The sequence below is a fragment of the Passer montanus genome, unplaced genomic scaffold (assembly GCF_014805655.1).
Source record: "Passer montanus isolate IOZ18808 unplaced genomic scaffold, ASM1480565v1 scaffold117, whole genome shotgun sequence".
Taxonomy (NCBI): domain Eukaryota; kingdom Metazoa; phylum Chordata; class Aves; order Passeriformes; family Passeridae; genus Passer; species Passer montanus.
In genome coordinates, this window is record NW_024358389.1 from 340,443 (window position 1) to 360,005 (window position 19,563).

The window sequence follows — 19,563 nt, forward strand, 5'->3', positions numbered from 1 at the left end:
CTGCCAGTGCAGCCTGGCTTCAGGTGCCTGGGCTCAGTCCAGAGTTCTTTAGAAATGCACCCACACAGCTTCCAGGGTTGTGCCCTGGCTAGCTTTAAATATTGCAACAATCCTGTTCCCTACAACCTCAGAGGAGTGCTGGAGTCCTCCCACAGATCCTTGTCAGTTCATCTCTTGAACTTCATAACACAGGCTGATGGAACTCTCAAGCACAACTTTTTACCTTTCTGAATCCAAAATCTTGCTGCTTCTTTCAACCTGCCCTGTTGTGCTAATTCAGATTGAATCCAACAGTGTCTAATGCTGCTTTACCAGGTGTGAAAACAGAAGGATTGTCTAAATTGCTGCAATGGAAAGTCTGGACCTGTTCCTCTGAGAAACTGGACTTCACCTTGATGCCAGGGCAGCCTGCTCAAAAGGCACCCAACCCTGCACATCTGATTGTAAAGGGGAAAGCTCTTAAGGTGTGTTTTATAGTAACATCCTCTCTCTCCCTGCTTTATCCTGAGCCAATCTCGTGCTCAGTGCCTTACGTGGATGGCCTTGGGTCAGGCAGAGTGGCAGGGCTCCCACAGCTCCCATCAGACCCCTCTGCCTCCTGTGTGCCACAGGAAACAGCATCTCAGTGCCTTCTGCTACACGACTAGGAAGTCACTGGGGCCTTTTCCATTCTGGCCTTTCAAAGTATTGCCAAAACACTGTTTTGATTCTTATTAGCTCTGTTTTGTGAACACTGGTGATGTTGTTGGACTTTCCACGAGTTAGCTGTTCTCCCCCCAGGTGTTCCAGCCTTTCTGGGGCTGACCTGGTGCTTCTGTTCCCCCCAGTCCATAAGACCTGTTGTAAAGCCCTTGTCTTTCCCAGGGCAGCTGTTTGGCTCCAGGGTGAGGCTTTATCAGCTGCTCCAGCCTTGGCTCTTTAGAAACAATCTAGCTCCTGGCTCTTTTGGGGCTCACATGTCTTCTACGTAGAAATTCCTGAAGCCCTTATCAAGGCAGGAACACCAAGCAGTTACTGCCTGTTCGAGGTCAGCACTGACTATTTTGTGTCTCTTGGTAGCAACAGTGTTTTCTACAGGAAGACCAAGATTAAATGTAACCTTGCAATCCTCTGCCCCTGCTCAAAGTTCTGCTCTAGGTGGGTGTGGTTGGTTGTGTTTTGGTTTTTTACTTTTCTTTTTCATGGGCCAGTAAGTATAGAACCTATGTAAAACAACTTCAAGTGTCTTAATGCAGTTAACCAGCCGGTTTGTACACTAAGGACCAAAGCAAAAAAACCAAAACGAAACCCTAGGATAAAAATCATTCCATTCAATGTTGCTTGTTTAGGGCAAAGTTGTGCTACTGAGGAACTGGGAGATTCCTGTACTTAAATCATGTGTGCCATTCCAGAAGTGCAATTTAATGTTTATTTTACTGATTGTCTTGACTCAAAGGTTGTGCCATGAGGAGTCCAAGTGGAAGTGTAAGGAGTTGATGAGTGGAGGAGGCACCCACGGCCCTGCCTGCTGCAGGGGGCTCGGTGCCAGTGCCTCTCCTGTCATTGCTGTAGTGGCCTCCCAGCTGGTGCTGCTGGTCTGGGACAAAATGCAACTCCTTTGCTATCACCAGGCAGCAGCTGCCACATTTTTGACTCTCTGAAGCTCACTTGTGTTGCAAGCTGACTGCAGGAGGGGAAGGGGGCAGAGGTGGCCTCGGCTTGCACAGAGGAGTGTGGCCCCTGCCAAATGCTCTGGGAAGGAGTTCAGCTCTAGGATTTGTTTCAGACAGCTGTATTAAACTAGAATTGATTGGCCAGGGAGAAGGAAGAAGCACTGTGTGTGTGAGACTTCAGCTGGTGCAGGATCCTGGCCTGCTGACAGCTGCTATCATAGGTGTTAAACCACTCGGGTTGCCTGAAGTCTGGTGTGCTGAGCCCTTGTGATGGCAAAGTGTTATTGGCAAGTGTACATGAGCATGATGTGAAATGTGTTAGACTCTGAGTGAGCCTCTTGCAGCATATGGTCTGGTCTGTACTGTCTGAATTGTGTTGATTTGCAGATTTGTGATACGAGTGATGCTCATCCTACAGACACATAGCAAATCTTTTGTTTAAAAAAATATATTTCGCTTTGTGCGTGTAACCGAGTTGGACAGAAGACAACTGTGCCACTGCTGTTTACATGACTACAATGTGTACTGCTCCTCTGTCAAATGTTACCATATGCCTTATGTGTTTCAAATGTTAATTAAAAGCATAACAAAACCTTCCACAGTATGCTGCTCAGGTTGCTGTGAACACTCTGCCCACAGCTGACAAAGGAGGAGATGCCTCTGCTCTCAGTGACAACTGTTAATTGTTGGCTTGACTGTTGTTCCTGACACTAATCCTGGAGGGCAGCCATGGTGATTTTTGTTTGTGAAGCCTTTGTTGTGAACACTCTGCCCACAGCTCGGGGCAGGTTCAGCTGACAAAGGAGGAGATGCCTCTGCTCTCAGTGACAACTGTTAATTGTTGGCTTGACTGTTGTTCCTGACACTAATCCTGGAGGGCAGCCATGGTGATTTTTGTTTGTGAAGCCTTTACCTGGGCTCTGCACTTCATATCTGGGTGTCAGTAGCCAGGTGGGACTGAAGTGGGTGCCTGGGCTGAGGGTAAGACAAGGCATGAGCAGCCACATTAACATGAGAATAAATCCTATTTATTTGTCAGCATAGAGACTGTCCCTGGGAGGCATCTGCTGTGGCTGCTGAAAGCTGTTCATGTTCTCCTCAAGAGAGCACCAGGTCACCTGCTGGCCTCAGAGCAGGAGCTGGGGAGGGGCTGAGAGCTGACACTAAGGACAGCTCATCTCCAACCCCAGCTCTGGCAGCAGCTGAGCTGGAACCTCTCTGTTGTGGCAGGAGGTGGAAGAGACTTCCAGAAGCTGGGGCTGGATGAGGTGCAGACTCCTGCCCAGGTTTGTGTCTGCTGCTGAAAGCCAAGCAGGGCTCAGGCTGCAATCAGCTCTGTGATTTCAGGACGTGCATCCAAGAGGAGCTGGAGTTTCAGGGAAGTTTCAGCTCCATGCTGAGGCCTCCATAGGGCAGGGACAGAGGTGCTGCTCTTTGCTAATGTGCAGAGTTCTGGCTACATCTGGGGAAAGCAGAAGCTCCTTCTACAAACACATGCTTTTTCCTGAGCTGTCTCTGTTAAGCTGCAGTTTTCTCAGCAGGAAAAGAAGGTGAAGGGAAGCCACAGGTTGTGGCTGTGGGAGAATCACACGAGGCCCAGTTTATTGAGAACTGTGCCAACCTCATGGAGGTACTGGGCATCTGGGTAGCCATTCCTGTGGGGCAGAGAGGAAGCACTGTAAATCCTGCAGATGTGCCAAAACCACAGTGGGAAGCAGCCCTTTATTTTTGCCCCACCCTTTCAGAGGGGCTGAGAGGGGAAGTCCTGCTCCTGGGATGTCCTGCTGCCAGCAGGCACAGCTTGTACCCAGCACAGGCATGGGAAAAGCTGTAAGTGAACAGGGCCCACAGTTCTTGTCCATGGGGAATTACAGGTTTCCACATCACATATGGATGTGGGACGGACAATGGCTTTTGCTCCAGCTGGAGAGTGCCAGGTCTGCCATGCCATAGCTGCCCTGCAAGCTGAAGCAAAGGGAAGCACCAACTCTGCCACTGTGGGAGTGTGGAATACCCATCCCTGCCAGGATTTGTTGAGCTGAAGCCCATGGATCTCCTCCTCCCATTGCTAAAAACCCACAAACATACCCAGAAGCTTAAGATGAGCTGGACCATACCTGGCTTTGCCTCCATCCCAGGAGGTTTTGTGGGGGATAGGGCCCCACGTTACTCTTTCCTCTCCATTGCAGGACTTGATCTGGAATGTCAGCCCACATTCAAATGCTTTCTTCAGCAGATTTGCTATCTTCAGCCCTTCCTTGGTATCAGGCAGGAAGGCACAAAAATTGCCCCCTTTGTAAGGGTGTCCTGGGCGAGGGTCCCCAGCCTTAGAACAGGAATAAGACATGTTAAACAACAGCTGGAATGTTTTGCCTCTGAGGGGATTTCTAAGGTTTGCCTAGCTTGAAAACCACACTCCTGACCATGATCCCCATGGGCTGATAGTCACTGTCAATAAAACCAGAGGTCACATGCTCTCGAGAAGCAGCAAGCTGCTCCAAAACCTCCTGTGGAGCTTTTTGCCTTTCACAGGTTAATATCTCTGCTGCTTTGCATGTGGGACAGAGAGCTGTGGCTGCTCTTTCCGCCCCCAACCACCCTGACAGCCCCCCCTGTGTGGGCTGCAGTGGGATGGGGAAGCTCTGTGGGTGGTGGTACCTACCTCCTGCACGCCATCAGGGATGCAGTAAACAAGCTGAAGGGTTGTGTTCCCAGAGTATCCAGGCAGGCTCTCAGACACGGAGGAGATCTTCAGTGTCCCCAGGATATTGCAGCTTGGGGCAGCTGAGAAGGATTCACAGCCAGCTGGCTGCATACTGTCTGCTGCAAAACATGTCCTGCACAAGGCGTGACCACAGGAGCCCTGGCAGGTCACACCTGAGCCCTGGCAAGCATAACACTGGCCCAGAGGGATGGTGCTGCTTTCCTGTCCAAGGCTGGGGTCTCTTCTCTGCTGTGATGGGAGGTCAGGCTCCTCCTGCTCATTGCTCCTGCTCCCTGGGAGCTGGGCCCTTCCCCAGTCTGTGGGCTCTGCTGCAGGTGCCTGTTGGGCCACAGCTGGTGGTGGCTCAGCAGCCACGGCCCTGGGTAGCCAGGTGGGCAGAGAGTGAGGAGCTTCATCAGCTACAGGGACTGGACAGTGCTGCTGTCCCATTGCTTCATTGTGGCCTCCTCTGCTCCTGTCTCTTGCAAACTGGAATCTGTCTGGCAAGACTTGTTTTAGCCGGGTGATGTCAGGCTCCCCCGGAGCCAGTTTTGTTTTCAGCTGTTCCTGGAACTCCCTCAGGCCAGGAGGACTTAGCTTATCCCCTGTACTAAGGTTCAGAAGGCTGCTTCCTCTTCTTCCAGACCCAGAATCAATATAGCCCCTGGCCTCTTCCTGCCCCCAAGCCTGCTGGTACCTCCAAGGACTGGGGGACCTTTCCCCAGTCTGTGGCAACCAGGAAGCCCTGAGCACATCTGTAGAGTTTATTTTATGGATGATGTTCAGGTGCTGTAGGATATTCAGGCTGCCAGGAAGGACTACATCCAGCACTGAGTCCTGGCTTCTGCTTGGCTGGATGACACTTGATCTCCCTGGACTCTCTGGTCCAGGAGACATGGATGGAGACTTCATGGCACAGAGCCTCCTGGAGGAAAACATGCGGAAGGCCTCAGTCACTCCTGGCAGCATCTCCTTGGGGCAGGCAAGGTAGAGCTTGTACTTGTCTTTGCTGAGTCCAACCTGGAAGGATTTTCCTCGCAAGAGGTTGCACAGTTCACTCAGGTCACTGTCATCTGGACCACTGACAGCAAGCTCTGAGTAGCTGACACTCTGACACACCAAGTCAGGGCACTTCTGCACAAGATCTTCCACCTTCCATTTAGCCTGGAGCAGCCTTTTCCTGTCTTCTGCCTGCAGCACCAGCACTGTGCAGTCCCCAGCGTGGCGCTCCAAGATGTGCACCCCTCCAGCCCTGCACAGCTCATCAATAGTGGCATGGCAGACATCTTTCAGGTAAAACCACTGCAGAGTGTCCAGGCTTATCTCCTCACTCACCGTGCTGATCTGGCCAGAGTTGCTGCCTTCCTTTAACCGTGGTAGGGAGAAGCTGTTGGAGCGTCGCAGCACAGGCGTGGATGCAGAGGGTTTGCAGCCTAAAGCACAAGAGGTCCATGTCACATCACACTTGTTGTGGAGGCGGTGGTAGCCAATGGGACCTGAGCCTTTAGAGACCTCAGGAGGCTGAGAAGTGCTGTTTTCTTTGCCTGTAAAGGGCAACAGCATCTTTTCTTCTGTGAGTCTGGCACCTCCTTCCACACGGCCCCTTTCTCTTGTGTCGTTCTGCTGAGGCTCTGCTGCTGACCCCACAGCTTTATCTGTCACAGGGGTGGGAGGCTGATACTGCTGGGTCAGTGCCCTTGGGTCACTCTGACCAGGAGCATCTATCTCTGATGAATGCTCCTCAGAAAGCTGCTCCTGTCCCATTGCTGGAGAGTCCTGAGTCACCAAGAGACCCTGGCCAACCTGAGACCTGTCAGCTTTAGGAGTGCTGAAGTTGGCAGCTAGCTTGTGCTCACCTTTCAGCTCTGACTTGCTTGGGCTAAGTCTCATGGCTGAAGTACTCACAGGAGCTTTGGCCAGGTGTAGTGCAGCCTCTGTGGTGCCAGAGGGCTGGGAGCTGCTCAGCATGTCAACCGTGTGTGCAGCACTTCTCCTGGTGACCAAATCCTCAAGGAACTGCTTGGCCTTGGACACATCAACAAGATTTCCAACAAGATAAAGCTGCTTCACATCCTCATGGCAGAGCAGCTGGGGATACAGCTCCTGCAGCTCACGTGTCACAGCCCTGAGTGCCTGGCTGTCCATTCCCAGCCCTTCCTTAGCAATCTTCTCCTTGCGCAGGCTCACCTCCAGCTGCTGGTAGAGCTGCTGCAGGGCCAGGCGGGCCTGTCTCAAGGCATCTGTGTCCCCAGACACACCTCCAGATAGCTGCAGGTACAATACAGCAATGCCATCAGCACTGACATCCACCACATCCACGTGGTGTTGCTGCAGCACACCCTGGTACTCAGCAGCACGGAACCTCTGCATGTACAAGTAAATGTCCGAGTCCATTGCGAGGGAAAAGTCCTCCAGCTTCCCCAAAAGTCCCACAGCTTCCTCACCCCCTGGGCTCTGAGGTGATGGGACTTTAGCTGCCATTTCTTGCACCTGGTCCAAATTTGGCAGCTTTTCTGTCTCTTGTGCTGACTCAGTGGAGTCAGGCACTTGCTGGTGATCAGGCATTCCCATCTCTTTGGCCCCACAGCTGGAAGCTGGCAGGACCATCTGGCCAGTGGCTTCTCTCTTGAGGTTCAGGCTGCCCAGCAGGGCTCTGCTGAAGGTCTGCAGCTCAGTGAACGGCCCCTGCACTATGCACTGCATATTCTTTGAGTCGAAGCTGAAGTGTATATTTTTGTACTCTTTGTGCAAGTCCTTCAGGAGGGTTTTGCCTGTGGGCAGCTTGCTGTAGTCAATTGTCATGCTCACGTGTATGAAGATCTGCAAGTAGATAGCAAGGGAGTGAGAGAGCAAGGACCAAAACCAACCCCTCTCAAAGGCACAGAAGGCAAGTGGCCCCTGCATTACTGTGACACACTCTTCCACCTCTCTCCCTCCTACTTTCAAGAGAGATGGACCCTGACACAGACAGCACCAAAAGACCCAGACTAAGCAACTCCTTGACCTTGTGCACTTGTCAAAAGCTTTCTGCAAACAAGGAATCAGAGGGGGAAATTGCACAGAGATAGGGCTACATTTCTACACACTGGGAGCTCTTCAAAAAGCCCAAACCCAAGAAATCCACTATTGCTTCTGCATCTGAAATGCAGTTGCTCTCTTGCCTTTGCAGAGCTTCAACTCCAGATCCTCAAGCAGTTTTGGCATCACAGGCTTGCAAAAAGGTCTGCAAGGCCAGGCTAAGTCCCATGCCCTTGTTTTTGAGGCTCAGACATGAAAACATGAGACATGGCTACAGCCACAGTCTCTTGAGACTGGAGGAAGAGGCAAGAACTCTGCAGTGCTCCCTAGACACCAGCATGTCTGTATGCTAAGCTTTGCTGAGAATGAAAGAGGAACAATACACTGTAAGTCCAGCTGATGACACAGCAGAGGCATTAACAGCATCCCCTGCGTGGCACCAGATGGACTGGGGAAAAGTGCCTGTTCTCTTCCAGCCTGACTACCCTTCATTTGACAGGCACAAATGTCAGATGACTGAGAGACAGCCTGCCTGCCTGTCCCTGTGCTATTAGCACAGGGGAAAAAAATAATCTTCATTTGAATATGAATGAGAATGGATTTAAGTGTAATTAAGATGAAAGGAGAGAGTGAGGTCTCCTTTCTCAAGCTGCCTGCCAGGCACAGAGTCTGTGTGGGAGCAGCTGGGGCTGCCAATCCCTCAGTACCTCATTGGGGCTCAGCTCTGAAGCGTGGGGTGTCACCTCCAGCGGGTACTGTGTCTTTCCAATTGCCAGCACGTGGTTTTTCACCTCCAGGATCCTCTGGGCCACTGGTGGGAAAAGCCACCCAGACCAGCGTCAGCCCAGCCAAGGGACAGCAGTGGGGTGGGGGACAGTGGGACAGGGGATGGTGGGGCTGGGGACAGCAGGACAGGGGCGGTAGGACAGAGGATGGTGGGACAGGGGAGGGTGGGCAAGGCAATGTCAGGGATGGGGATGGTGGAAGAAGAGGTAGCAGGACAGGGACAAGTGAGGCTGAGGATGGTGAGACAGGGAAAAGGGGAGCTGGGGATGGTGGGACAGGGCAGAGAGGGCTGGGGATGGTGGGATGGGGCAGAAGGGGGCTGGGGATGGTGGGGCAGGACAGAGGGAGCTGGGGATGGTGGGGCAGGACAGAGGGGGCTGGGGATGGTGGGACAGGGCAGAGGGGGCTGGGGATGGTGGGACAGGGCAGAGGAGGCTGGGGATGGTGGGACAGGACAGAGGAGGCTGGGGATGGTGGGACAGGACAGAGGAGGCTGGGTCCCGCGGGCGTTACCTTCCGGCGCCTCGAAGGTGATGAGGGCGCAGGGCAGGGAGCCGGGCAGCACCCGGACGTTGGCAATGTCGCCGCCGCCGTTGCGGGAGCGCAGGAAGTGAATGGTCAGCTTGTCGGCCGCCCTGTCGGGAGGCAGCTCGGCGGGGAAGCCCTGCACCCGCACCGTGCGGCCCGCCATGCCCGCGGGGGCGGCTGCCCGAGCCCCGCCACACCCGCAGCGCCCCGGGCAGGACAGAGGGAGCTGGGGATGGTGGGGCAGGACAGAGGGGGCTGGGGATGGTGGGACAGGGCAGAGGGGGCTGGGGATGGTGGGACAGGACAGAGGAGGCTGGGGATGGTGGGACAGGACAGAGGAGGCTGGGGATGGTGAGACAGGCCAGGCCGCCGAGGGTCCCGCGGGCGTTACCTTCCGGCGCCTCGAAGGTGATGAGGGCGCAGGGCAGGGAGCCGGGCAGCACCCGGACGTTGGCAATGTCGCCGCCGCCGTTGCGGGAGCGCAGGAAGTGAATGGTCAGCTTGTCGGCCGCCCTGTCGGGAGGCAGCTCGGCGGGGAAGCCCTGCACCCGCACCGTGCGGCCCGCCATGCCCGCGGGGGCGGCTGCCCGAGCCCCGCCACACCGGCAGCGCCTCCCGGGAGCCCCGGCGGCGGCTGCCGCGCTTCACCGCACCGGGCCCTCACCGCCCGCTCCGGCCTCCGCGAGGAAACGAAAGCGAAAGCGGGGCCGCTCCGCCCTGGGCCCGCGGGAGGGCACAGCCCGGCCCCGCAGAGAGCGGCGGGCAAGGGCCCGGCCTCGCCCCGGTCCCTCAGAGAGCGGCGGGGAAGAGCCCAGCCTCGCCCCGGTCCCTCAGCTGGCCCCGCAGAGAGCGGCGGGGGAGAGCCCAGCCTCGCCCCGGTCCCTCAGAGAGCGGCGGGCAAGGGCCCGGCCTCGCCCCGGCCCCTCAGAGAGCGCCCGGCCCGGCCCGGCCCCAACACAACAGACACGACGGCTGCTCCCAACAGACACTTTAATTTCCCCCGTGCCCGCCGGTCAACGGACGCACGGAGCTCCTCAGCTGACGGGGCTGGCCAGGACTAGCCCGTGGCTAGGCAGGACTAGCCCGTGTCCTCCACGAACACGGCCACCCCTGTCCGCCCCGCTGGGACGTAAGCGAGGGCATCCACCTCCCCGCCGCCGCGGCTGGCCTTCTGGAAGTGGATCTCCAGGGCGTCTCTCATGGACTCCACACTCAGCACATCGGGGATGCCCAGGAGCAGGACGGTCCTGGGGCAGCGGGAGGGCTGGAGCTGGGCAGAGCAGGGGGTGAGCGGCAGAGTAGCGCAGGGAGAGGGGCTTCAGGAGCCCCCCAACCTGTGCTGCCTCCACAGGCTGGCAGGTGCTGCTTGCACAGGGTTCCTGCCCTTACCTGCAGGTTAAAGATGTCTCCACTCATGCATGGTGATATTTTGATTTTGTATTTCCCTTTCCCAATGGGCACCTGGGTATGGCCTCTTTCAATTAGCGGCTCTGCCACTGCATATGGAGAGGAAAGCCCTGAGCTGCCAGGTCCCAGGTAAGCTCCAGGAGAGGTTCTGTCCCTGGCATAGGCACCAAGGCTGACACTGCCCAGCTCACTGCTCAGTTCACCCACACCAGCACAGTTTTGGGGGAGGCAGGACAGCCTGGGGCTCTCTGCATCTTCCCTGTTCCCCAAACACAGCTTCATCTGCTCTCAGGAGATTTCCCCCAGAGCAGGCTGTGCTGCTCCACACCTTGCCAGCCACCCAGGCTCAGCACACCCCACACACCTCCATCCTGTGCAAAGGTCAGCACCACCTGGTGAGAGTCCTCCAGGAACTCCCTGCTCTCCACCTCACTGCCCCCATTCTTCGTCTTGCTGAAGAAGAGCTCCAGCTTGTCCAGCAGTGCCTCCTTGGAGATGTCCAGGCTGGGCAAGTCAGACACAAGGATGCTCCTGCTGCTCTGAGACAGCCTGATCTGTGGGTTGGCACCAGCCAGTCAGTGCCAGGGCAGGACTGGCCCCAGAGCTCGGGGGAGCAGGCTGGTAGCAGTGCCCTGGTCAAGGCAGGCTCAGACAGGGGAAGCAGCATGCCCAGGACACCCCCATGGCATAGGGACCCAGGGGCCTTACCTCCAGGGCAGATGGCAGCAGGATGTCCATTGGCACTGCCTGCACTCGCACTCTGCACTGGTCGAGCTCCTCCAGCTCCCCACAGCTCAGCTCCACCGTGTGCTCCTTCACCTCGATGATCCTCTGGGCCACTGCGGGCAGGGAGAGCCCCAGCACAGGGGAGTGACTGCCCACTCCCAGAGCTTTCCAGGACAGGACACGGCACAGCAAAGGTGCTGGGGAGGGGGCACAGCCCCACACAAGGTGTTGGGGAGGTGGGCACAGCCCCACACAAGGCAGGGAGAGGGGCACTGCCAAACTCTGGCACAGGACAGGCCCCAAAATGATCGAGGACACCTGGCCAGAGCAGTGCTCTTCTCACACTTACCCTCTGCCTCCTCAAAGGTGATGAGAGCTGAGCCCCCCGGCAGAGGGCAGTGGATCAGTGGGGTGAGCATCAGCTTGTTCATGTCCTCCTTGTTTGCTGTGAGTCCCTTAAAGATCATTTTCTTTTCTGGCAAGGCAGACAGTATCTAGGTACAAGTACAGACAGCACCTGGAGGAGACTGGACCCTGCACAGGGCATGTCCCTGCCGATCCACTGACTAGAAATAAACTCATGGCTCAAACAAACAGCCGGAGAACCTCAGCAGAGTCTCTCCCAGTGTCTGACTGTGCCTGGAATCCCAAAGCCATGACCAGAGCTCCTGGCCCTTGCAGAGGAGCTGTTCCAGTCATCACACAGTGCCCAGCTGCATTCACCTGCAGCTTCTCCAGCCAGACTTGTGCCCTTGCCAGCAGACCCAAGTGCCCACACACACTCTGTTACCATCACAGGATCGTTCCAGAGCACCTTCTTCTTCAATTCTTCCAGTTTACTTTTCAGAACCTGCTTCTCCTGCCTCAGTTTGTTGTTCTCCTCCTTTATTGCAGAAATCTGGAAGGAAAGGAAGAGTGGGAAGTAGGGAACACCAGGACACGAGGGGCTGCAGTACACTTCTGTTCTGAGCACAACTGTGTTCTTGGGCACACAGCTCCAGCCCATTCTCCTGCTCTTGACTGCCTGCAGCTCTGCCCTGGTTCCTCTCCTTTGAGGACAGCTCTCCCCTCACTGCAGCACTGCCTCACTTCTTGGCACAGGCCTTGTGTTTCCCATAAAACCTCCACTGGATCCTAAGCAAGTGATCTCAGAGCAGTGACCTGCATCATGCAGCCTCTGCCACCCTTCCAAACCAAAGACACATCCACTGTACACTGACCTGGTGGGCTTTTTCTTCATCTCCGTTTAAAGGCAGTTGTTGCTCTAAAATTTTATGAAATTCTCCTTCTTTCTTCAGCTCTTGTGTCCTTTGCTGTGCAGCTTCCTTGGCCATTTGTAGCTTTGTACAGTCTTTCTCCAGCACACTGTAAAGCTCCTGTGAGAAGCACCATCAGACAGCAAGACCCTGACGACACTGAGCCACCCCCACCAGCCACCCAGCCCCGGCACAGGCTGTGCCCGCGGGAATGAGCCTGGGCTCTAGAACAGGCTCTCCTCTCCATGGGATTGTTCCTCTCTGCTGCCTCTGGCTCGTAGTCCTAGAGAAGACACCCGGGCTCCCGGCCAGGGCTGAGCCCGGACAGCCGGGACGCGGCCGGCCAGCCCCTGTCGGGAGCAGCCGGACCCACCTTGCACCGCTCGATCTCCTGCCGGAGCTGCTCGGGGCTCTTCAGGCTGTCGTCCCGCAGCCGGACGAACGATTCCTAAAGACAGAAGAGGTCTCAGCCGCGCTGCGCCGCCCCCCGCCCGCCGGTCCCCGTGGCTCGGCTCTTCCTCACCTCCTCCGAATCCATCCCCGCGGCGCTGGCGGCAGCACGGCCCGGAGCCCCGGTCCCGCGGGGAGCCCTGCCCGTGCCGGCACCGCTCTCCCTGCTCCGGCCGTGCCACCGAGAAGCCCCTGTCCGCTCTCGCCTTTCGCTTTCGTTTTCGCAAACTCGCCCCGCCCCGGCCCCTCCGAGGGCGGCGGAAAGCCGGGCCCGCCCAGCCCCGTCCGGTACCTCATGATTCCATCCCTGCCCCGCCTTCCCTGAGCACCCACCTGGCCTGTCAGGAATGCTCCAGCTACTAAATACAGGAATAAACTCTTCCGAACGAACCAGATACTAAATACAAACTCTTCCTGCCTCAATCTCGGATTTACAACCACACCCAGCCCCTGCTCCCCACCTGGCCAGCACCGCTCCGTTTGGGAAGCTGAAATCCAGCACCCACAGGCCAGTCAACACTCAGCCTTAACCCGGAATCACCCATTTGCCTTCCCTCTCTCACCATTTTTTTTTCACAGGGATCACCCTAGTTTTGGGAATAAGAGATTTCCCCTGTGGCAAGAGCCAAGCACCCTGCAGCTGCAGAAGGGAAGCGCAGCCCTGGCCACACCTGGAGCAGTGCCAGAGGTGACACCTGCACAAGGCTCCACACACGTACTGATGCTCACCTGGACTGCAACGGCTCCCTCCCCAGCTCTTAGAGACACAGAGCAAGCACGAGCACACCACAAAGGCCACTGCTTGTTTGTTAAATAACAAAAAATACATGGTTTTTAATAAACATTTATTGATGCAACCTCGTTACACCCTTAGAATCGCAGCTTCTGGAAGAACCACTTATTCTTGCCAGTTTTGTACCTGAAAGAGAACACACAAGTTAAAGGAGGTGTATTAGCAGGTAACAGCAGCAAACCTGTAGCTGAGCTGTCCCAGACAGACAGAATGTAGCACCTAATTCACACAGAGGTAATTCACCTGGTCTCTATGGCCTGAGCTACAACTAAACCCACTTTAAATATTGAAATTGCAAGGGAAGCAAGTGCCAGGTTTCAAATTTCTCATGAAAGACACCAGCACTGTGGCAGTTTCCACCCCAACGGGTACAAGCACAGGACACAGCCATCCTGCTGGACACCTCGTGTGGCAGGGGGAAATGCCTTTGGAGAACAGCTCAGGGGCTGCCTGAGACACTGTGTCCCACTGAGGCCACACAGCTCCTTCCTCTGAAGGAGCTTCTGAACACAAAACCATAAATAAAGAGCAGAAACCCAAGCACTCCCACACAAAGCATCAGCACTGCCCTGGCCCACCCAGCCCAGTGACAAGAGAGGATGAACGGGCAGCATCTTGTCAGATCATCCTGTGGCACCTGGAAGGTGCTGGCATGATGGTGCACAGACACACACACAGGTGAAAGGAACACACTCAACAAACATGCATGCAAAGAAGCTGGGGTGGAACTGCCAGCTTGGAAACACACAGACTGCAGCACACTGACACCGACCCCTCACACCAGTAACAGCACAAACACCACTGAAGAGATGAATTCCCAACTCACCTCTCCTCAAATTTCACCTTGGCTTCACGTCTTGCTTTGCGTTTCAGAGCAGGATCCCTGAACACGTCCTTATTGACCACTGTCTTGTCCAGGGGAATATCCACAGAATACCTGGGAGAGAGCAGAACAGTTCACAAGGGGCATGGTACCTGGCACAGGGCTGAAAACCAAGCGCAGCCAGGATCAGTCAACACTCACTCTAGTGTCCAGACAAGGAATTACAGCTTGTAAAGTTTCCTCAGCTCAGGAATCACCAAACCACCAGTCTCAGTTCAGCCTACAAAGGGAACAGCCATACCCCTTCTGAGGGATATGCAGCTCTGTTCCATGTGGTGCCTGGGAGCTGCTCTGAGCACAGTAAGAAACGGCTCTGCCAGCTCCAGACCCTCGCAGCTATCAAACTGCTCACCTCCTGAGCAAAAGGAAGATCAGTGTGGCTGAAATAAGAGCCAGCTGCCTCATCCCAAAAGCACATTAATATTTCCACTCAGCCTCAGACCCAACTCCGTTTTTGCAGAGCCTGAGCCTCACATTCACTCAGCCACAGCATTAACAGCTTGGTAACTCTCGGTGTTCAGCAGACAACACAAGAACCACGAAAGCAGCCAGCCAGCAGCACTCACCGGGTGGGCATCAGGTGGTTGTAGTTGTAAACCTTCACGAAGGACTTGATCTTGGACCTTTTAGCGATCTTTTTCTTGCCCATGGCAGCAGTCACCTTACGCGGGTAGCGGTCGATGCCGGCCACCAAGGCGTGGCTGTACGGCCGGTCCGAGGTGCCATCGTCGATGTTCTGAAACAAACACCGCGGCGGCGGCGATGGCACCGAGGAGCCGCGGCCCCGCAGCACCCACAGGAGCCGCGGCCGTGCCGCCCCGCCGGCTCCCGCTCGCCCCGGCCCCGCGCTCACCTTCACGATGACGGCCTTGCGCCCCGAGTAGCGGCCGGCCAGCACCAGCACCACCTTCCCCGGCTTCATGAACTTCCCCATCTCTGCGGACACAGCAGCCGGCAGTCAGAGCGCGCCCGCCACCCCCGCCCCGGCCGCCACTCCCGCGGATGGCGGCGGATCCCGCGCCCGCCCGCACTCACCGAGGCTCCGCTGCGATGGCGCTGGGCCGGAAGGCAAAGGGAGGGCTGCGCCCGGCTTTTACCCGCACAGCCTGCGTCACTTCCGCCGCGCCGCCGGGAGCTGCTGCCGGTGCCGGTGTCCGCCTCAGCCACCCCCGTGCGGGCACGGCGGCGCCGGGTCCGCTTCCCCCGTCCCCCCACTCCGGCGGTGCCGTGTCCGCCTCAGCCGCCCCCTCCCCGGTCGCAGCGGTGCCGGTATCCCCCCCCTCCGAGCACGGCGGTGCCCGGTGTCCGCCTCGCCCGCCCCCTCCCCGGTCCCGTGCACAGCGGTGCCCGTGTCAGCCTCAGCCACCCCCGCCCCGGCGGTGCCGGTGTCCGCCTCGCCCGCCCCCTCCCCGGTCACGGCAGGCGCAGTGTCACAGCCCCGGTAACGGACAGAGCACACGGGACGGCGGCGGGCTCGGCACACAGGTAGTACAGCGGTATTTAATATACCCCGCGGGACGCCGGGCTGCGCTGAGCCCCCACAAAGCCCGGAACAACGAGTTGGGTCCGTTGGACAAAGCGCCCCGGCAGCCCAAGGGACACAGACTGCAGAGCCGCTGGAGGAGCCCCCGGGCACCTCTGGCCCGGCCCTCCGGTTCTCCTGCCGGGGGAGCTCAAGTCCCTGTGACTGGGCAGCCCCCGCACCTGCCAGCTCCCTCCTCCACGAGGGATCGTGTGTGTGCAAGGGGTAGAGCAGAGACTGTGAGAAACAACCACCAGGGAGCTCAGCTGCACATCCCACGGGCCTTCCCCCAGCTGCAGGCCCCGTGGCCAGGTCTCTGCCCCCCAGCCCCGAACACTGGGCAGGGCAGTTTGGCCCGAGAGCAGCAGGAGTGGGCAGGGCGAGGTGCTGCTGCCCGGCCTGCAGCCGCTCTGCATCACACAACACACTGCCAACACCACGACACCCTAACATTTCCCTAAAAGCAAATACCAAAGAGACAAACTTGGGTCTTACAAAAGCCAGGCTTCTCGAGCCCAGCAGCTGCCTACCAGTGGAAAAATGGATGAAGGGCAATAAAAACACATCAAAACGCGTCTTTGATGTTCTTCAGCTGCCGAACAGCCAGGTCAACCGGGAGGTTGAACTTCAAGCTGCTCAGGCGGCTGAGGAGGGTGAGCGCGCCTTCGAAGCCGGTGCTGGCCATGTAGCTCCAGGGCTGGTAGTGGGACTGAACCAGAGCCCCGGACTTGCAGATGAGGTTGAGCCACGAGACCAGGCGCTGCTCGTTCAGCGCCATGCACACCAGCGCCTTCAGCTCCGAGTCCGCGCTGCGCTTGAAGGGGCCGTGCTCCGTCAGCACCGTGTGGATGGCGGCCAGCAGGCTCTGCTTGGGGGTGGCCACCACTGCTCCTGTCACAGGCAAGGCGAAGGACTGCGACAGCTTGCGAGCCGGGGACTCCACGAAGGCTCGTCCGTTCTTAGCGTTGTAATACTTGACAAAGAGCTCCCAGGGGTGCATGGTCTGCGGCGAGGGAGTGAAGGCGGGGATCAAGCACGCGATGGGGGCCAGCACCAGGCTCATGCCTGGGGAAGAGGAGTAGAGCCCGTGGGCCAGCAGGTCCCGCAGGGCCACCGTCAGCTCCCTGCGCACAGCCAGAGTCAGCTCGTCTCTGCCTCCCAGGGGAACGTCCTGCAGCTCGGAGGAGCAGATAACGTGCTCTGCCTGCTGGTGTTTCAGGGCCAGCTGCCTCACCCGCTCCACCGACAACTCCAGCTTCTCTATCAAGGGGGAGAAGTCCTGGTTGTCTTGGTTGTTCTGCCAGAGGGTGCGAGGGATCTGACCCGTGGCACAGCCAAACTGGCTGACAGCAAAGATCTGCAGCACGGCCAGCACGCGGCGCATGAGCTGCAGGCCCGTTTCTTGCATCCTTCTGGCATCTTCTGGGTTCACTGACCAGGTTGGAAAAGAGAAAAACATAATCTCATTAGGGAGCCAACAACTCTGCTTGTTCATACACACAAAGGGAGTGCAAATATCTGGAAATCCCTTCAGATTAGCATTCTGAGTAGCAGCAGATTCCTCCTGCTACATTATTATATTTCCAGCAGATTCAAGGGATAAGTAGGAAGGTCTCAAACTCTAAAGAACACTGGACCCCTCCCAGCTCACTGTACCTGCTCACAGAGCTCAGAGCCTGAAGAGCATGAATTAGAGTGTGTTTTGCACCAAGTATCTATCTCTTCCTGACTCCCACTGAGGACTGAGCCCACCCTCCATGCCACATGCTCAGGCTCTGTGACTACTCTGGGGGTCCCGTGGAAGGAGGGTAAAGGAACAGGACACAGGCCTTCAGCAGAGAAAGTACCAAAGCACAAAAACAGCTGCCAAGAAAAAGCACACAGTGACTGGTTCATGCTCATCAAAGCTCCAGGGAGGAGCTGGAGCTTTGCTGACAGTGCCAAGTCCAGCAGTGCCCACCTCTGTTCCCAGAAGGCCGGGTGCTGGGTTTGTAGGAGCCTCCACAGTCACAGTGGCCATCTTCTGCCTTGCCAGAGCTTCCAACTTCATCTACAAAAAAGGATTTCACATTTGTGAATTTCAGCTGCATATCCCAAGTATCAAGGTCAACGTTCCTCAGTCCCCTGTAGACCTCTTTTGTCACTCTATCAGTACTTTTCCTCACCATCAGTTTAGAGAGATTTGTACTTTCATGTGACCCAGAAGCTGTTCCTGCATCTCCCGACATCTGTGACCTTCTCTTTGTGACTACATCAGGGAATTACAAAGGAATTCAGTCTGCTCATTTAGAAACTCATCACTGACCCTGAATGAAGTTGATGAACATTTCGAGGTCCCTTATCTGGGTCTTCAGCTGTTCCACCAGCTGCTCCTTCACCCTGGCTGGGTTCACGATCTGTGCTATGGCAGCATCCACCCTCTGCCGCAGCTCCTCGGGAGAGAGCTTTGCAAAATCTTCACTCAAGTCCATGTCCAGCTTCTTTATCAACTCATTTATAATCATCTGCAAAACACAAATGAGCAGTGTAATTTCACCACCTGCCACTGCTGCCCAGGAGCTTCAAGTACTCCTTTCCCAGAGGTTCCCTAAGAAACTGGATACCTTTACTGCACAGAAATAATTGCAAAAGACACATGACAGGTTCACACGTGTAGACAAACTCCTGATACTCTATTATAGCTGCTGGTGAAAAATACAGACTGATGAGTGCCTACAGTATGTAAGACACTCAGAAGGGCTAGGAAATACAGCAGGAGGATTTGTGAGCCTTACCCGTTGCCTTTCCATAACCACAGACTGTGGCAGAGAATCATAGCTGCCCTCTTGGTAAGCAAAGGTCTCTAGGTCATCCAGCTGTGTCTTGAGCTGCAGGATCAGCTCTCTCTGCTTCTCCTTCTGGACCTCAATTTGCTCCTGCTTCTCTCGCTCACCCTGAAAAAAAGTTATCAGTGAATAAAATCGAAGGCTTATTGTCATACCCAAGCCACAGACAACAGGATTATGATGTGAGGAGTATCTCCTGCAGCTCATGTACTTCACTAGCCAGCACTGCAAACCAGTCTGAGAGAGAAATGTGAGCACCAAGTAGAGGTACCAGCTACACCACCTCATCTCATAAGAGAGGGGAAGCACCTCTCCAGATCGCTTGCATCCATGTCCTGTCCCACAAGGCCAGGGATCCAAGAAGAAAGAGGCCAAATAACACGTACATATCACAGACTCTGAGTCAGCCGTGCTGTACCAGGGCGTGGAGCGGTGACACACCACTCAGGGCTCTAGGGCACATCCCTGCGAGCTGGCTGCGACTCACCAGGAGCCTGTGCGCGTCTGGCGCTGAGCTCTGTGCCAACTGAGGGACCGCAGCCGCCGCTAATGGCCTTCAGGCGGGGTGAAGCCCACACACCGACCGCGGCAAAGGCTCCCTCAGCGCGGCGCGGGCACTCACCGGAGCGGCGCCGAGGCCGTGCGGCAGCGGCGCGGGGCAGCCGCGGAAGGCGAAGTCCTCGAGGTCGCGGAGCAGGCGCTGCTGCTCGGCCGGGCCGGCCCGGGCCACCTGCCGCAGGCGGAACTGCACCTGAGCGAAGTGCGAGGCGAGCGCCAGCAGCGCCCCGTGCAGCCGCCGCCGCTCGGCCCGCAGCCGCGGCAGCGACTCGGCCGACTCTCCCCCCGCGGCCGCCGCCTCTTCGTCCTCCTCATCCTCATCTTCCTCCGCGGACACGGCGCCCACCGGCGCCCAGCGCTCGCCGGGGCCCAGCGAGCCGCCCTCTCCCTCCATAGCCGCCGCTACCGGCGCCGCGGCGCCGCCGCCATCTTGGCGCTGCGGGGCGGGACCGGGC

The 19,563-nt window shown here is 56.8% G+C and overlaps 6 protein-coding genes across 9 annotated transcripts in view; 2 read left to right on the forward strand and 4 right to left on the reverse strand.

The window, feature by feature from the left end:
• Positions 1–2,488: 2,488 nt before the first annotated feature.
• On the reverse strand, positions 2,489–9,475 carry LOC120496608. 3 transcript variants are annotated; one of them, XM_039697225.1, is made up of 7 exons: positions 9,292–9,472; positions 8,674–8,885; positions 8,082–8,185; positions 6,213–7,176; positions 4,315–5,789; positions 3,770–3,978; positions 2,489–3,307 (listed from the first exon to the last, which is right to left on the reverse strand). In XM_039697225.1, the coding sequence occupies exons 2-7, from the start codon at positions 8,849–8,851 to the stop codon at positions 3,238–3,240; spliced, it is 3,000 nt and encodes a 999-aa protein (XP_039553159.1). In that variant the 5' UTR covers positions 8,852–8,885; positions 9,292–9,472; the 3' UTR covers positions 2,489–3,237. The 3 variants fall into 3 exon arrangements, with proteins under 3 accessions (XP_039553159.1, XP_039553157.1, XP_039553158.1); XM_039697223.1 differs by having other exon boundaries at positions 4,315–7,176; positions 9,292–9,473; XM_039697224.1 differs by lacking the exon at positions 8,674–8,885 and having other exon boundaries at positions 4,315–7,176; positions 9,080–9,475.
• Positions 9,476–9,627: 152 nt separating this feature from the next.
• PTGES3L (prostaglandin E synthase 3 like) overlaps positions 9,628–19,563 on the forward strand; it is a 12,185-nt gene continuing 2,249 nt past the window's right edge. Inside the window, exon 1 of the mRNA XM_039697254.1 lies at positions 9,628–9,639. The gene's annotated coding sequence lies outside the window, so the exon portion shown is untranslated. The remainder of the gene's footprint in view (positions 9,640–19,563) is intronic.
• Positions 9,662–12,766, reverse strand: IFI35 (interferon induced protein 35). The gene is made up of 9 exons (XM_039697242.1): positions 12,601–12,766; positions 12,451–12,525; positions 12,042–12,197; positions 11,612–11,719; positions 11,171–11,315; positions 10,804–10,934; positions 10,460–10,649; positions 10,078–10,184; positions 9,662–9,958 (listed from the first exon to the last, which is right to left on the reverse strand). The coding sequence occupies exons 1-9, from the start codon at positions 12,613–12,615 to the stop codon at positions 9,767–9,769; spliced, it is 1,119 nt and encodes a 372-aa protein (XP_039553176.1). The 5' UTR covers positions 12,616–12,766; the 3' UTR covers positions 9,662–9,766.
• On the reverse strand, positions 13,356–15,315 carry RPL27 (ribosomal protein L27). Of its 2 annotated transcripts, XM_039697255.1 has the most exons (5): positions 15,239–15,315; positions 15,057–15,139; positions 14,770–14,939; positions 14,147–14,257; positions 13,356–13,446 (listed from the first exon to the last, which is right to left on the reverse strand). In XM_039697255.1, exons 2-5 carry the CDS (start codon positions 15,135–15,137, stop codon positions 13,398–13,400), a joined length of 411 nt encoding a protein of 136 aa, XP_039553189.1. In that variant the 5' UTR covers positions 15,138–15,139; positions 15,239–15,315; the 3' UTR covers positions 13,356–13,397. The 2 variants fall into 2 exon arrangements, with proteins under 2 accessions (XP_039553189.1, XP_039553190.1); XM_039697256.1 differs by lacking the exon at positions 15,239–15,315 and having other exon boundaries at positions 15,057–15,140.
• LOC120496619 (basic proline-rich protein-like) lies at positions 15,242–16,209 on the forward strand. Its single transcript, XM_039697247.1, has 2 exons — positions 15,242–15,412; positions 15,533–16,209. The coding sequence occupies exons 1-2, from the start codon at positions 15,254–15,256 to the stop codon at positions 16,184–16,186; spliced, it is 813 nt and encodes a 270-aa protein (XP_039553181.1). The 5' UTR covers positions 15,242–15,253; the 3' UTR covers positions 16,187–16,209.
• On the reverse strand, positions 15,686–19,552 carry RUNDC1 (RUN domain containing 1). Its single transcript, XM_039697234.1, has 5 exons — positions 19,173–19,552; positions 18,500–18,658; positions 18,031–18,229; positions 17,686–17,775; positions 15,686–17,156 (listed from the first exon to the last, which is right to left on the reverse strand). Exons 1-5 carry the CDS (start codon positions 19,500–19,502, stop codon positions 16,291–16,293), a joined length of 1,644 nt encoding a protein of 547 aa, XP_039553168.1. The 5' UTR covers positions 19,503–19,552; the 3' UTR covers positions 15,686–16,290.

Coding starts and splice junctions, on each gene's coding strand:
- RPL27 (XM_039697255.1), bottom strand. CDS start 15,137: ATGGGGAAGTTCATGAAGCCGGGGAAGGTGGTGCTGGTGCTGGCCGGC. Junction 14,940..15,056: donor GCAAGGCCGTCATCGTGAAG/GTGAGCGCGGGG, acceptor TGTTTGTTTCAG/AACATCGACGATGGCACCTC. Junction 13,447..14,146: donor AAGGTGAAATTTGAGGAGAG/GTGAGTTGGGAA, acceptor GTTCTCTTTCAG/GTACAAAACTGGCAAGAATA.
- LOC120496608 (XM_039697224.1), bottom strand. CDS start 9,257: ATGGCGGGCCGCACGGTGCGGGTGCAGGGCTTCCCCGCCGAGCTGCCT. Junction 7,177..8,081: donor CAGAGCTGAGCCCCAATGAG/GTACTGAGGGAT, acceptor ATCTACTTGCAG/ATCTTCATACACGTGAGCAT. Junction 3,979..4,314: donor TCCCTGATGGCGTGCAGGAG/GTAGGTACCACC, acceptor TCCTGTTCTAAG/GCTGGGGACCCTCGCCCAGG.
- LOC120496619 (XM_039697247.1), top strand. CDS start 15,254: ATGGCGCTGGGCCGGAAGGCAAAGGGAGGGCTGCGCCCGGCTTTTACC. Junction 15,413..15,532: donor CGGGTCCGCTTCCCCCGTCC/CCCCACTCCGGC, acceptor CCCCCTCCCCGG/TCCCGTGCACAGCGGTGCCC.
- RUNDC1 (XM_039697234.1), bottom strand. CDS start 19,502: ATGGAGGGAGAGGGCGGCTCGCTGGGCCCCGGCGAGCGCTGGGCGCCG. Junction 18,659..19,172: donor ACGGCCTCGGCGCCGCTCCG/GTGAGTGCCCGC, acceptor ACTTTTTTTCAG/GGTGAGCGAGAGAAGCAGGA. Junction 17,157..17,685: donor CCGGCCTTCTGGGAACAGAG/GTGGGCACTGCT, acceptor CAACCTGGTCAG/TGAACCCAGAAGATGCCAGA.
- IFI35 (XM_039697242.1), bottom strand. Junction 11,720..12,041: donor ATGAAGAAAAAGCCCACCAG/GTCAGTGTACAG, acceptor CTTTCCTTCCAG/ATTTCTGCAATAAAGGAGGA. Junction 10,185..10,459: donor GACCTTTGCACAGGATGGAG/GTGTGTGGGGTG, acceptor CTCCATATGCAG/TGGCAGAGCCGCTAATTGAA.